The 15,691-nt window shown below is 42.8% G+C and overlaps 1 protein-coding gene across 1 annotated transcript in view; it reads right to left on the minus strand.

Annotated features, from left to right (window-relative positions):
* Positions 1-15,631, minus strand: part of megf6b (multiple EGF-like-domains 6b) — a gene marked incomplete at its 3' end in the record, with an annotated part of 52,423 nt that extends 36,792 nt beyond the window's left edge. The window contains exons 1-4 of the mRNA XM_023411469.2: positions 15,228-15,631; positions 13,518-13,652; positions 12,400-12,509; positions 4,412-4,516 (exon numbers count right to left, since the gene is read on the minus strand). Coding sequence (XP_023267237.1) covers positions 4,412-4,516; positions 12,400-12,509; positions 13,518-13,652; positions 15,228-15,319 — 442 coding nt within the window. The remainder of the gene's footprint in view (positions 1-4,411; positions 4,517-12,399; positions 12,510-13,517; positions 13,653-15,227) is intronic.
* Between the last annotated feature and the right edge of the window lie 60 nt (positions 15,632-15,691).

Below are 15,691 nucleotides of genomic sequence, written 5' to 3' on the forward strand. Positions count from 1 at the left end.
CCAGAGGTCTAAAAGCCTTGTGAGCTGTTGATCTCAGAGGATACCACTTGTCTGCTGATGACAGGCTGGATACCGAGTACATCAGGCACCAAGTGACTAAATCCCACTGGATATAGACAAGATGGAGTGCTTTAAAAATGTCTTCAGAGACTTCAGAGGAAAAACAGAGACAAAAAGTTGCCTGTGGCTTCAGAAAAGGGTTGTTAGTTCTGTAATAAGTTCAATATCAGATTTAAAGCTAAAAATGACATAACCTTAAACCCTGAAAACTTGATTTCTAATCTTAAACATTTCTCTGCAACATTACATATTTGAAACTAAACGAGTTTAACACTGAACTAGAATTGCCGCCTCACAGTCGCATGCCTCCAACAACCAGTCAAGGCCAGGGTAACCTTTGACCTTTGACCACCAAATTCTAAATCAGTTCATCCTCGAGTACACATGTTCAATTGTGCCAGATGCCATGAAATTCCCTCCAGGCATTCCTGATATATTGCATGCACAAAAATGGGACGGACATGAGGTTACAATGACCTTGACCTTTGACCACCAAAATCAGTTCATCTTTCAGTTTGTGCCAAAATTTGAAGAAATTCCCTGAGTTCCTGAGATGTCACATTCATGAGAAGAGGACAGAGACAGATGGACAACAACCTGTCATCAAGTTTTGATTCAAATGTTGATACATGACATCACCTTTTTACAACTAAGCCCAACACACTTCAAACTCAACATAAAATAAACCAAAATTTGCTTCAAAGACAAAGATGACTGAGAAAATTGTTTTCCAGGATGTTAAAATTGTTTTATAATTAATGCCATCAAATATTACAACATGTGCCCCATCTGTGTTAAAAGTGCTGCCTTCCAGACAGTAGTACAAGGATTTATCCTCACAAGTCTCAGTCATGTCAAATTATACAACCTTTAAATGAGCTACTCTGTAATATTGTATGATAGTATCATGACTTGTGAAGTTCAGAAAAATGGGATTTATTGTCTTTGAGAGGATCAGAGGAGCCTCCAGGCACCAGCCATTAATGCTTTACCACAGAGTTAAGGCACAGAAAATTTAATTATTGTCTTATACATCACTGAGACATGATGGTACTAAAAAGAAAGAACACAGATGACAGCGTCATACAACTATTGTGAGCAGGGCACTTATTGGCCACTTTGAACAACATAAACACACCAATTGCTGTACACAAACATGGAGGAACCACATCAAAAGCGCTTCAAGGGGATGTCACCACATGCGATCGCAGAGGAATGCTGCTGAGAACTGTCTAAAGTGATTAAAATGATGAGTGAATCTTTGAGTGGAGTACAGCTACACGCAATCGTCCTCAGCCACATCCTCTGCTGTGGCTTCGGCTTTTGTGTAAACATGACGATAGAACAAGCGGTGACTGACAGCTGTATGAAGCGCGTGGACCACAGCTGTAACTGAATTATAACAGTAGCTTGTGTGAGCGACGTGCTCTCATCTACAAAACCACTAAAGTTATTTATCCAGCGCTCTACAACGTGACAGCGTTACAACGAAATGGTATGTGCCTGACCACCGTGGAGTGCTCTTCATAACGCCCCAGCTATATATCAGAGCTGTCACTCAGTGAACAGTCATTCATTGGAGGTGATGTTATTGCTCTTTCGCCGTTGAGCCACTTTGTACTGAGCCTTCAGCTATTCCCTTTGCCCTCAGGACTCTTGACTCTGGCGTGACCTGTATTTTGCACATGCAGGACCTCAAAAGAAGGGACAGATGCGATAGTATTCCTGCCTGTCTCTGTCTCCTATCATCCCAAGTGTTGCCCCTGGTCAGGCGGAGTCACTCGCAACCCCACACCCTTCGTCAGGCAGCCCATTCAGTGCCAATCACGGGGTAATATAACTGCCAGACTGTTTACGGACTGATAGCCTCCAATAGAGGGAGGATCAGGGTGTGGGGGTCTGGTGCATAGCTCTCCATCAGCAAGGGCCCCTAGGTGCCCATTGATGACAGCTATCATTCACAGTGCAGAACAATGCTGGCAGATCTCAATGAAAGGGAATTCGGGGAGGGGGGGGGGCAGCTGATGTCTGTGCTGATATCAGACAGTGTGGCTCAGAGGCTGCCTGCTGGCAAAACTGAGAGGGGATGGTGACTTATTGTGATGGGATACTTATATAGATGAGTGAATATCAAAAACAAAAGAAAGAAAAAAGATCCTCAAGATGTCCAGTGTGTACATTAGAGTATACGGCACTGCGGTGACAATCTAACAGTGGGTGTATTTAGGAGACATTTTTTGGAAAAACATGATCTAGATGAAGGAGACAGGCCAACAAGGTTTCTACAAGTGTTGTTGATCTTTCGACACAGCTTCCCCTCTTCATGCACTTTGCAAGAAGGTGGAGTTGTGCCAGAGCCCCTACTGCAACTCCTCGCACTGGAAATGTAGCAGGTGTCGGACGACGTTTTTATGTCCATTATTTATGTTCTGCTTGATATTTCAAAATGAGACCATAAATACAAGTATTAAAATATGGCAACAGGATGAGCAAAGACAGTTTGAGTTTCAGCAGAATTATATATTTTCTAAAGCCAAAACTGCAGGGAGGAGACATGTTTTCATTTGATATGATTTAATTATTTATTTTGGAAATGATAAAAATGTTTTTTTTTTCCCAATAAATGTGTTTGACATGTTAATTTTCTTGTATCTTAGTGGTGGTTTTGAGATCAGAAACAGAAATCCTCTTCAGAAACTAGACAAATAAATAAAATGCTACAGCTGCACAGATATTTTTTTCTTTCCTCCTCTTTTGCTTTTCTCTTATTTTCACTCATTACCCATGCCAACCACTCAGTCACATGCTGGCACACAAAATTATAGCTTTCATTTCTTACAAATATACATCTCACATCTACTACAGATGGAGAAGGAAGCTTTGATTAAACCAAATTCAAGGGGAGCTCTAAATAATGGCACAAATGTATTCTTACTTTAAGAGGTTACGGTTTGCTGAACATGTCAGTGTTGAACATTCAGTTATGATTTAGGTCTGGCAGAGTCTAGCAGAGGTCAGGATCTCAACGTTGTGTCTCATGGTCAGGAGTGAAGGATGAGGGGCATCGTCTCCCAGTGTGGACTGGCCCTCACTTCACCACTCCATACAATGATGCATCATTATGTGTCAAGGAAATATGCAGCGCTGCTCTGATCGCAGTGACTGATGAGCTGCTACTGTGGAGATCATGGAGTGCAGGTATCCGATCATACACAGCACACATATAGGACATGGAAGCACTCACGCAATTTCATCCACTGAGAACACAGAGGATTAAAACCCAATCACCTGGTTCCTCAGTGTGGATACAGAGTCTGCTATTTTTAACTGTGTCTATATGCTTAAACTTAAGTAAACCTGTACTGTCTTTTTTTTTTTTTTTCTTTGCAACACCGATCAGCAAACATGTTACACAGATGGTTTCACTCTTCTAAAAGACCTCCATTAGGCCCATCAGGTCCTGCTTGTGTAGGCACCCAGTGGCCTTAAGCTGTGCTCGGCAGCACCTCATTTAGCATGTGTGTTCATGGATCCTCCATCCTTATGATTAAGTCTTTCATTCAAGCGTGAAGTAATCAGAAGTAAGCCAGGTCAGCTTAGCTGCCACAGAGAGCTGTGATCATATAGGGCGCCGTCAGTGCTGGATTTCCCAAGGCTTGATCATGAGTCCTGTAATAGCCAAGCAGGGAGTGAATGTATTGCATGCTAAGAGGTGTCATGGCGCTACATCTGTGGTACCAGGCATCTCCTGAGAAACCTGTGCACTGATGGAGATGTTGGTAAGAGATGAACTGCGATATTGGCCAGAGAGCATAAAGTCAGAAAATGAGAACAGCGTTTTCAGTTGTCCCCGCAGTGTGAACTTGACTCATGCAGCAAAAGTCTGTGTCGTCTGGGAGGGTCTAGCTCGAGGGAGAGATGGATGATTCTGGTAGAAAAGTTGACACATAGAGGAATTTCCTGTCGTGTGGTGTTATCAGAAAAACAACAGCATCCTACACTGTTTTACTTCAACCGCTCAAATTCAACAATGGAGTTGCTGATTAAATACTTGGGCTGCTGGCACAGAAGCCAACTGCTGATGTGAGGAGATTCCCATTCACTCAAAGAGAAAGGAGATCACTCAAACACAGTTCAGCGGGGAAGCTTGGAGAGCTGACTGTAATGGATCAGTAATGTAATGTCAATCAGTCTGTGAAGAGTTTTCACGATTCCTACTTTTACTGCGGGCTATTTTTCAAACTTCATACTGCATCCTCTGACAGTAATGGAAAATGAACATGGGCGAAATGCTGAGGGGGTGTTTCAAAGAAAAGACTGTGAGACAGTGTAGGAGGATGTTGCTACTCACCATACTGGCAGCTGGGTCCGTTGAACCCTGCAGGGCAGTCGCAAAGCTGGGTGGATCCCTCCCGACACTGGCCGCCATTGAAGCACACGCCGTAGCTACACACAGCTGCACGAATCCATGTGGGCAGATGGGGCGGTAAGAGAAAAGAGACAGAAAGAAAAAAAAAAAATAGGTGAGCGAAGCAGAGACACCTGGCTGTTGCCATGAAATGTCAACATCTGCAGTTTCAAACACTGACCTCTTTCTATCAAAGCCTTATCATCACCCTGTTAACTCCTGACTAAAGGAAGGAACATTGAGTCTCCTTCATTCACACTAACCAATGTAAGAGGAATCTGCCGCTTGGCTCTTTTTTAGAAGAGAGACAGGTTTTTGGCCAAGTGGAAGAAACTTTGCTCTCATAGAACCGGAGTGTTTAACATGACTGGCAGCAACAGCCTGGATGACTTTTAAGGAAAAGTGGCCTCTTTCCCGCACAGTTTGAAAAATGTTACCTGAGAATGACCCGGACTGATTAGGTGAACTTTTGATCATTGTCACAAGCAGTGATCATACAGATGTGCTTGTAGGCCTGAGAGCCACAGGGTGAGCGTGGCTCATCCATCTTTTGGAGCCAGTGGCCCTGCATCCATAAATCCCCGCAAGTCAAACTGCTCTCACTCATTAAGAGGTGAAATTCAAAGAATCCAGGACCTATAAACAGTGAGAGCCACTAGGTAGCTCCGAACACGTGAATCCACCACAGAAGTGTACCATCGCATTCCATACACTCACATTAATCATGACAGTCCTTCACCTACAACTGTGTGTGTGTGTGTGTGTGTGTGTGTGTGTGTGTGTGTGTGTGTGTGTGTGTGTGGACGTACTGTACATGTGTGCTGTAGTCCGCCTGCCTGTAGGCTTATCTGATGTGTTTTGAGGCTAACATCCCTGTGAAGTAAGGCAGCTGTTTAAGCCAGGCCTGTTGTTTGCGCTCTCTTGAACAGAGTACAGTGCTTAGTGATGACAGCTCCAGAGGACTGATGTCTATCATTGCTTCTCCTGACTGGCAACATGTGGACACCGGGAGTGAAAAAGCCCGGTCCAGCTAATCACAAGAGGAATTTAAATGCCAGTCCTTTCCTTGTATGATTGAAGAGACATCCTCTGAAAGCCAGACATGCATTTTTCAACCCATCTAATCCAACCAGAGGCGGCATAACCAATCCTTACACCAGGTGCTGCCAGTTCTGATGCCATTTATTGGCCATATATGGTCATAGTGATGGTATCAGTGTGTCCAAGGCAGCTCAACAATGTAATTTCAGCGTGTGTCCATCTCCATCTCTTATCTTCGTTCTTAATGTTGCCATTTTTCTTGCTTTTATCATATGAACATTTTATTGTTTTCTATTCAGTAGAGTGTTCAGTAGAAGCACACCCTCAACTGTCTTATTGTGCTTTCATTTTCAGTTCATATTTTCTGTTTTTATGCTGCCTTGCTGCAAAAATAATTTCCAAAAGCATATTACAGCTAGGGCTGAAACAATTAGTTCATTAATCATTCAAGCAACAAAAAAATGTGAAGAGTAATCATTTTGATAATTGAGTTGATAAAAATAAATTCCCATACATTTTCTGGTTGTCACTTCTCACAGAGAGAGAGATTTGCTGCTTTTCTCTGTTTCATGGTGATTGTAGATTGAAGATGTTTGGGTTTTAGATAGTTGGTCAGATGAAAAAAGAAAAGGTTTTTTTTTTTTTTAGATAGATATTTTAGAAAAAAATAAATAGATTGATTTCATGAACAGAAGTGTTACTTTTTAGTTCTAATCAGATCTAAATATCTACTTCAAATACTTTTAAACAGAGGCAAAGGTACAACGCTCTGTTGAGGAAATGAGAAAGTGCTTCGGGGTGTGAAAACATAAGCTGTCTCAAGTGCACGTACAGTCTGGCTTCAACTGTATCATGTCAGCCACAGGGAATAACATAACATTTCCAAGCAAAGGAGGAGGACTTTAACAAGTGATCTCTAATAATCACAGATGAGCCCAAGTAATTTCATCCATGTCTCTCAGCAGATTTACAGGACTCCTCGGAGACCAGCGCTCAGCCTAAACATCCGCCTGTCATCTGGCCCCATCCTCCGACACCTGCTCAACAGTTGGTCTATCAAGGGAGTCTACAACAAATGGCCCACACATACAGTACCAGTCGAAAGTTTGGACGCACTTTGAATGGGAAAGCATGTCCAAACATTGACTGGTGCTGTATACACGCACACACACACTGCACTCTACAAAACACACAAATATGTCTCTCTTGCTGTCTCCCACACAGAAACCAGAACACCACAGCAAACATTATACATCCATGTTGTGCTCAATAACTAATAATCCAACATTTTGCCCAATTTATGAATCCACTGAAATCCTACTCCGACAGGAAGAACATCTCACCACTGCTAATCTGCACATGATGACTTCCAGTTCCTCAAGACTGTGTGGCTACAACAGGTATGATACAGTGTAGTGCTTCAGCATTCAGTAACATAACTAACATAACCACCTCTGTCATTATCTAATGTGAGGGAATTTTGATGTGGTGAAAGCAACAGATGACAGAAGAGCAGGGAAAAGAAAAGCATTTCTGAGTGGTCAGGTTTAATTGCACAGTTTCAACTAGATCCAAGTTCCTCAGGATAATGATATTACCACCGGCTGCGAGAGATCAAATTAATGAGACATTCCAAAATTGTGGTGAAAAAGCTTTAAATGAACTAAATCACAAGCAACAAAGTAAAAGGTCAGACGTCTCTCAGAGTCACTTCAGGGTAGCATGGCTAAGAGACAACAAGGGGGAATGTACATTCCCCCTTCTGAGATGTGAGACACACAGGATTGTTGGCAGCTAACCAGGGCATTTTTGGGCCGCCCCCATCCTGAGCCCCTGCTTAATCTTCCCTGAAATAATTCCTTAATGTGGCATGCAGTGTGGCATAAAACTCACTCTCATCTGTCGCTGTGAATGCCTCAACTCTATTACAAAGACACCTTCTCTGAGAGGATTAGCAGCTTCCACAAAAAGAAGAGACAGACAGAGCAGGGGTCAGCGACTCGTGCCGAGAAACTGAAAACCAATAAGCAGGTGTCACCCTTACAGCTTCTGAAGGGGATGACCACATCAACACAGAGGGAGCCCTGTGTTTGTTTAGGCTCCGTCGATCTGTTTAACCCCCAGAGTGCGACCCAGAGGGAGACCACATTTAGGGCAATTCACAGACACAAAGGCCTGCGCTCAGGGCTCCGTTTGGTGCCATAATTGGTACGCGTCGAGCCAAGCACTGTATTTTAAGGCAACAAATCATGTTTTGCTTTGCAGAGGAATGTGTCATTTCAAAGAGTGCCTGTGAAAACCAGAGCCAGCTATGTCAGATGATCTCTGACAGGTTTCTTTGAAAAGATTTAAATACCATTTGAGCTAGACACTAGGTCAGGAGGAACAGTAATGCTTAGCAAAAATGTCTTAGTGTGCTAGACCCTGCAATTAGAATATCTGGGCTTTTCCCGCATCCAGCATCATATTGTATCCTATATATCTCTATCACACTCCCCTTACATCCAAGTAACGGGATGAAATATTGATATGATACATTTCCTCACTTTCCCTCTCCAATGTGCCAGGGATGTGAACAGTACATGAGTACATGCATAACACTCAGACTAAACAGGAAACATTTTTTATGTGCAAAAATATACGAAAAATTGAACAGCAACTTATACATACATACAACATATCATGAGTTTTCTGCAGCCTCATTTATTCCACTTCCTACTCCATTGCATCTAAATGAAAAACAGTGTCTTGGCACTAAATGCACTTTCACTAGCTGTACATACTGTATAACCTTTATACCTAAAAACGTAACCATCCCAGTTAATGTGACCAGTATAAAAGTCTGGTCTGTCTGTCCTAAAACCATTTCCCTTCTTGATGCCTGCAGCTTGTTAATATTGCCTCTATCTGGCATGGACGCCATTAAAGGAAGCAGAATTTGCGCCTAGAATAGTATTCGACAGCAGTTCGAGGGGATTTAAGAGCACTAATTTGAAAAACAAGCATCACTTTGTAGCTTACCATCCCAACTCATTTCCACAAAGCCTCGTTCAGCGTCTTTGCAAGACGTCCAAATTTGCGACTGTCCAGCAATGTTATGCGATGTCTTTGGGTCGGTGTCTACTTCTTGTCTGAGGACTATGAGAGTCATGTTTGCTCGGCAGACTCATACTAGATAAAATGTAATTCTACAATCTGTTCCCATTACAAGTTCTTCCAGTTAGCATGACCGGCATCAAACAGACCCCAAGTTGTTTAGTGAACTGCTATTTGCTCACAGCCTGATATGTGACAGCTATTCCACAAACTTTGACAAATGCGGTAGCTTAGTTTTGAAGACTCTGCTGACCTTACTTCCTCGTTGCACATTACTCATTAGATCAAAAGGACTATGTCAGTGTAACCAGGGGCTGTATGTTCATGGAACAAACAATTTAAATTACACCCGGTTTAGTGTGTAATGCTCCGAGTTATGTCTCTGTTGGTTGATTTCTGTCTGGATCTCTGTATACGTCTGGGTCTACGTCTATTTGTGTTCAGCTATGCACGATGTGGTCCCCATGACCGATGACATAGTTGTTGCTGTGTTCCCTGACACACATACACACGCACAAACGCACACACATGAACGCGTATACACATACACACACACACACACACACACACACACACACACACACACACACACACACACACACACAAAGACCACCCATGGACTTACAGAGGACCATTTCCTCTTTTCTGGCTACTGGGCCTATTTCACATTTAGCTACCTTTGCCAGCCTGGTCCCACCACAAAAGGGGGCCAGTTCCTATTCAGCAGTTAACGAGGACGACAAACTGGAAGAGCCATTGTCCCTGCTCCTCAGCCCCTGTCACAAAGCTTATTGTTGCCATCAATCAACATAACTGCTTGTTTCCACTCCCGGCTCACCCTGTCCATCCTCACCCGGCCCGTGGCTACTTGCTGAGGTAAAAGGTTTAACCCACTGATTGAGTGGTCCTCCAAAACATTTAAGTGGAGGAAGTCGCCATCACAAAGTCAAGGGCTCTTCACCTTCGGGAGAACCAGATAGACATCGAGCCAATTGGAGGCTTCACAAAACACACAAAAGTCACCTCAGTTGTGCTTGGGCAGACTTCAAACAGTCCGCTCTGCCTTCACAAGGCACCTGGCTGACGTTCTGTAGACAAGAAGTCATTCGATGTATTGTAAAACCTAAACTTAAAACAAATGTAGCTCTAAGATCTTAAACAGGACAGAGAATAATTTTGATCATCGATTAATTGTTTTCCTCAAAGGTAATTTTTAAGTAAAAACGACCGTCTTCTCTAAATAAGCTCCATATCATTGTAAACTGAGTGACTTTGGGTTTTGGACCAATGGTTTAACAAAATTAGACATCTGAGGACATCACCTTGAACTCACATTTTCCATATTTGTCTGACATTTTATTGTCTAAAAGGATTAATCAAGAAAGTAATTTGTTATCCCTATACAGTGAAAAAACAGGAGTATTTCAGTTTGACTTTGAGCATTCTAGCAATAATGCTGGAAAACATCTTTAGTTGGAAAACAAAAAAAATCCAAATCTCAGATATTTGCCAACCACTCAGGAACTCTAAATCAAAGCTATTGTGTGAATGGAAAACGCATAAACCTTCATAATTAGATGATAGTACCCTGAAACAGAAATATGGAAAACAAGAGGGAGGGGGTCAAAACAGTGGAATAAAATGTGAAAATAACCAGACGTTCGCTGTGCTGTGGTACATTATTTCTTCAAGTATGCGACTAATTATGCTAAGACAAGAATGCTGGAGAGCACAACAACTGAGTCTATAAATTACAAAACTGTGAGAGGTCGTCAACATCTGCACAATGTGTGGATGCAGAGTGAGAGGAAAATACACAGCTGAACTGAAGGAAGGACAAACTAGTCAACTTGCAGCCACTTCTCAGCCACTGTGTGTCCTGCGTCTACAAATCGATTCGACCCTCAGTTCTGCTCAACTGCCTCACAATAGCCACAGGTCATTAGCCTAATTTCCTTACACTGATATTTTATTAGGGAACACACACAGAGAAAGAAGGAAGAGTGACAACAAGTGCCAGACACTAAATCACTATCTCAACACAAAGCATTCCCATCTTCCTCATTTTACCCTCATTTGGGGGCTTTTTCAGGGGATTTTCTCAAGCTCTAGATTTTACAAAGCAGATTTTTCCTTTTGGATGTTGGAGGCGCTGTTGAAAACAGCCCCACAGATTGTATTGTGCTGACTGAGGTACAGTGCAGATAGCGCATAGCAAAGTGCGCAGGAGTGGGAGAGGGAGGATTGCGGTGTGAGCTTCCTTTTATCCTGGTTCAATGGCTCAGAGAAAAGGGTGATTAGTTTGTCCCATCTCAAAGTGCTGCCACGTCTTTGGTTACAGAGATAAAAGCCCTGCCTCACGTCGAAGAGAGCAGCCATTGTCACGCAAAAACAGAAACAAAACTCCCAACCACCACCACCCGTCTACTTAAGTGAGGGGGAGACACTGGGTAGTCCTGAGGGATGTCTCGGTAAGACATTTCTTCATGAGTGTTTTAAAACAAACCAGACTCCATGAAGAGTAGACAGTGCAATGCTTTCTTGTATAATTTAATACTATAACCTTCTTTCTGGACACAAAGAGCTCTTTGAAGAGAGCACTGATGCCATAATAAGACACTGATGAAAAGCGCATCCAGGAGATCTTCTCCTGCTCCCCAGCCCAGCCACTTCCAATCAGAGGGCTCTCCCACAGAGTAGTGTATCTGTACCGGGGGTTTTGCAGGCTGGGCGTTAAGCACATAGACTGTTTCCAGGCAGGGCGCAGAGGACAGGGAAGTGGGAACTCACTTGTCAGTTAACCGGACAGGGGACAAACTGTTTACGGGAAGGCTTTGCCAAGGGTCTTTCTATGGTATGCAAGCTATGCAATCTGGATCACTGGCTGTAAAATCCCATCAAAGGAAGCTTCTTGGTCTCAGCGGTGTGAAGCTAAGCTGATCCACAAGGAGATGAGCTCCTGGCAGCTTCAGTGTGACCAACAGAACTACTTGTCCGTACATGGGCCTATGAGTCAGAGCTACGGTGGGAAGATTCGTTTTTGTTTTTTTTTCATTCTGCTGATGGGGACTGTTTTTGGGGGCTTCACTGTAATTGGTTGGGTATAAACTTGTCTGCTTTTTACTTCCATAATGCAACCCTCTGACCTATACTAATATGTCACACCTCTGAATGAAGGAGAGTGGCATGACTGTGTGGATGAGAGCCAAGATTTAAACATGGGACATAGAGTTAGACGGGTAACATTTTGACCTGTACTGTGCTTTGTAAAGTAACTAGCCAATGCTAACTTCCAGACAGGGTATCCATCTTAAACTACACGAGCGCTGCAGAGCCACGGCCTCACTCAGATTGTAATTGTTTTTTGTTGCGTGCAGAACAAGATACTGCGACGCAAATCCAATTAAACGGAGAATGTTAACACTTAAACTTTTCAGCACTGGAGGATTATTTTTCCCCGCGTTCACATCTAAACCTTGTGGGACTGTTGTAACAACACAAGTGCTGCGGACATGGCACTGACTGATAACATCTGCTGAGGAGTCTGGATGGGCAAAGCACCTCTTGACCCTTTTGACCTCTCTCTAAAAACCTTTCATTCAGAGGTCTGCGCCGATGGTGAGGTGATGCTTGAAGCATCCTTTCCTTCTGCTGAGTCAGGAGAAGACATATTTGCCTCTTAGCAAACATACCTATCTGCACAGTCTCTCTGTTTCAGGCAAGAATGATGCTAGTAAATGTGAATTTCTTTTAGCTTTTCAAGTGACAGAAAATAGGAAAATGAAGACACTCACGATAAAGACAACCAGCTTCTCCGTTAAGTTGAGACCATCCAGGGCAACACTTGTACACAGTCTGATAATCCTGTCTGTAGACTTGTCTGTATGCTGTGTAGTACGCCGTCCTGTTAAAATGGCAAACATCAAGTTAAAAACTTTCAATCAAACAACAGTTTGCAGTATTCAACTGTAAAACAGAGACCATACATAAGGATTATCCGACTTAATATTTGGCACATATCATTCTCAATGTTTCATGTGGTTGAATATCAGCAGATTAAGAAAAAGAAATGTGTAATCTGTTCAAACGGCTCCCAGTCTTTTAAGTAAAATGCAGTATAATGTTCAGCAAACATTTTCCCAGACTCTTAAGGCACCGCTTTAAAAGGGTGAGACTGGCAGACTGTACTTCAGAGAACAGTGCCTATCCCTGTACTTTGGGACCCCTCTCATTGCTCCACAATCATTACGCATTGTGGGAACACGTTTTTGTTTAAAGCGAGTAATTGTGGCCCTTGACTGCCTTCAAAGCAGGCTTTGACTTGGTAACACGGTAAATAACGCAGGGTGAGAAAGCGAGTGTGAGCAGCAAAGTGACAAACCCCTCAAACTGACTCAGAGAGAGAGAGAGAGAGAGAGAGAGAGAGAGAGAGAGAGAGAGAGAGAGAGCGAGCGAGAGAGAGACGGGCTAAAATGTTAGCATTTGGGCTCTCCTTCAAAGGAATGTTGGCCGCAGAGACGTCTGCGTGTTAAATAGATGGTGAAGTGGGGTTGCACCTTGCACTTAACTGTATGAGAGGTTCAAAGCAGTGATTACAGAACAAGAGAGAGGGAGAGATGAAGAGGGAAGAGGTATGGAGGAGGTCAGGGATTCAGTCCTGATCTTGTTTCATACTGTTTGGAGATGGAGTTCAATGAAGTATCAAGACCTCTCTGATAAATTCTTTTGGTTGCATGACTCATGGAAACTACACAGAACCATTAATTAATGTTTTGCTGTGGCCAGAGCTTAATCAGCAAAGCACTACATCCCCTGCAGGTGAGGTTGGGAGTGTTTGCATAAGGACAGAGTCAGGGGCTTTGAGCGCAGGAAGGGAGGCGCAGACAGACTACAAATGAGGTGTATTACTCACCTTCTCTCGTATCCCATGCACCATGACTGCCCCACACAGCCTTGCTTCCACACTTTAACCATGCGTGTGAAGGCCTGCACACACGGCTGCCTCTGGGCAACCAGTGTCACCTCCCTCTCCACGCACACATTGGGCCTGGAACGAAAAGCGGTGGTAAAAATGCTTAACATGTCAAAATGTTTTTACTGCTGTACAGAATGCAGCGGGGGGATTTATGAGCACTGTCAGAAATGGTGCAGCAAAGATAGATGGACAAAGCCTGAATGAGGCATTTTCTAGTTGTCGACGATGTAAGGCGAGTGAGGGCTTTACCTGTGTTGAGGTCTAAGTCTGCTTACGCTGTCTGGTTTAGGTATTTTTAAAGATTCAAGGGGGAATTCCTCATACATCCCCCTTCAGAACACTGAGCTACAAAGCACAAGATGCTGCCTGTTGTTCAACTTAATATTCACCTGATGTGTTACCAGAAAGTCTTTTAGGGGGTACCATGGACATGAAAGTGCAAAAAAAGAAAAGTCTTATTCCAATCCAAAAGCAAAAATCAAAATAAAATTATAAAAAATCATAACCAGACAAGATCGAAATGTTTGAGATGAGGTCCAGGTTTGCTGGGAAACAAAAGCATATGTAATGCAACCTCTGTAACCAGTTACCACTTCACTGCGCAATATTTTCAAAATAAAATGAATAAAACAAAACCATGCCACAATTTTCCAGACAGTTCACATGAAACATTTATAATGTTTCCACTGGAAATACAGGGGGAACATACATGTTTTCACTTGTATGTATACGAGACTGAAAGAGGAGACAGGTAACATTTTTCACCCTGAGGTAAAATACGGTAAACCTTCAACTGTGATGTTTTGTCCTTCTTACACAAAGTCTGTCTGAGTTAACGGGCTGATGTGCAACTGATGTCTTCACACCAGTCGCTGCACCGCACAGAGTGAGGAGTCTCAGATGAAAAAAAAAAAAAATGAAAAAAAAAAAACAGTGCAACAAGATCTCTGAAACATTTTCTCCTTTGGTAACTCTCCAAGGACAGACAGGAAGGCTCGGGCATATGGAGATCAGCAGGAATCCTAAGACAACATCCAGCTGCTCATCTCATAAACAACAGTAATCACCATCCCCTCCACCTGTACACATAATTGCATATGAAAGACTTTATTGTTAGTGGCAGGTAACAGCAGAGAAACTCTTCTCACATATTTCAAGCTATATATTTATTATTTTGGGGGTTTAAAATACCTGCTATAATCGACTGGTTCTTCACTTTGAGGGGCTTTGAACAAACAGCCTCTGACAGAGTTAGGAATGCAGTGCAGACCATCAACATGGAGCCAATATATATAATCATGTAAATCACAGTGATATTATGCATGGATGCAAATAAAGACCATGACAAGAGTGCACAACATCAAATCGAGTCTTCCAGCATTTACAAAATAGATCTGTCGCCCAGATGCTGCTCGATACCTCTGAAACAAGAGGAAAATACTTCACGAGCCTCCGTTTTCTGCTTCTGGTTGAGTCTTTGGCACAAGTTTGTGCATGTGCAGGTGAAGCAGCGCTTTTCTCAAACTTCAAAGGAAATGTGAGGCTGTAAAAACATCTTAGTGAAAGATGAAGAATAAACATCTCTAAATAATCTGTTTACTAACCAAATATAAGTCAGTTACAAAAACATGAAAAAGGGTTACTCACATATAGGGTTGCAGGTTGTTGGCCATGCCATAATGCAATGTGTGAGCCTCATTCATAAATATTAGGAAAAAAGAAAAAATGACAATATCCATTTTCCTCTTCTTGGATTAGACTACAGCTTCAAAAAAAATATGAGTTAAACGCAAACTCATTCATAAGTAGGACTCAGATGTAAATTAACAACCAAATAAAAGAAATCCAAGCGTTCTTGAATAAACTTAAAAGGCGCGTAAAGGATCTTCCGCGTGAAAATGACCAAAACTAAGCAAAAATAACTCAGCCATCACATGCCGTGTGTTTTTTTTCTCGCTCTCAACCGGTGTGTGACACTGACTGAAAATACACTGCAGCTCACCTACGCTTCCTCACTGCAGATGTTGGACTGACGGGCAAAGACTCACAGAAGCTGCGCGCTTTCTGCCTCCGTCCATTGACTTGGTAATGATGGCAGGGGTTTGGTGGGG

The sequence above is a fragment of the Seriola lalandi genome, unplaced genomic scaffold (genome assembly GCF_002814215.2).
Source record: "Seriola lalandi dorsalis isolate HSWRI2012SDOR001 ecotype SW California unplaced genomic scaffold, Sedor1 jcf7180002054468, whole genome shotgun sequence".
In the NCBI taxonomy this organism is placed as follows: Eukaryota; Metazoa; Chordata; class Actinopteri; order Carangiformes; family Carangidae; genus Seriola; species Seriola lalandi.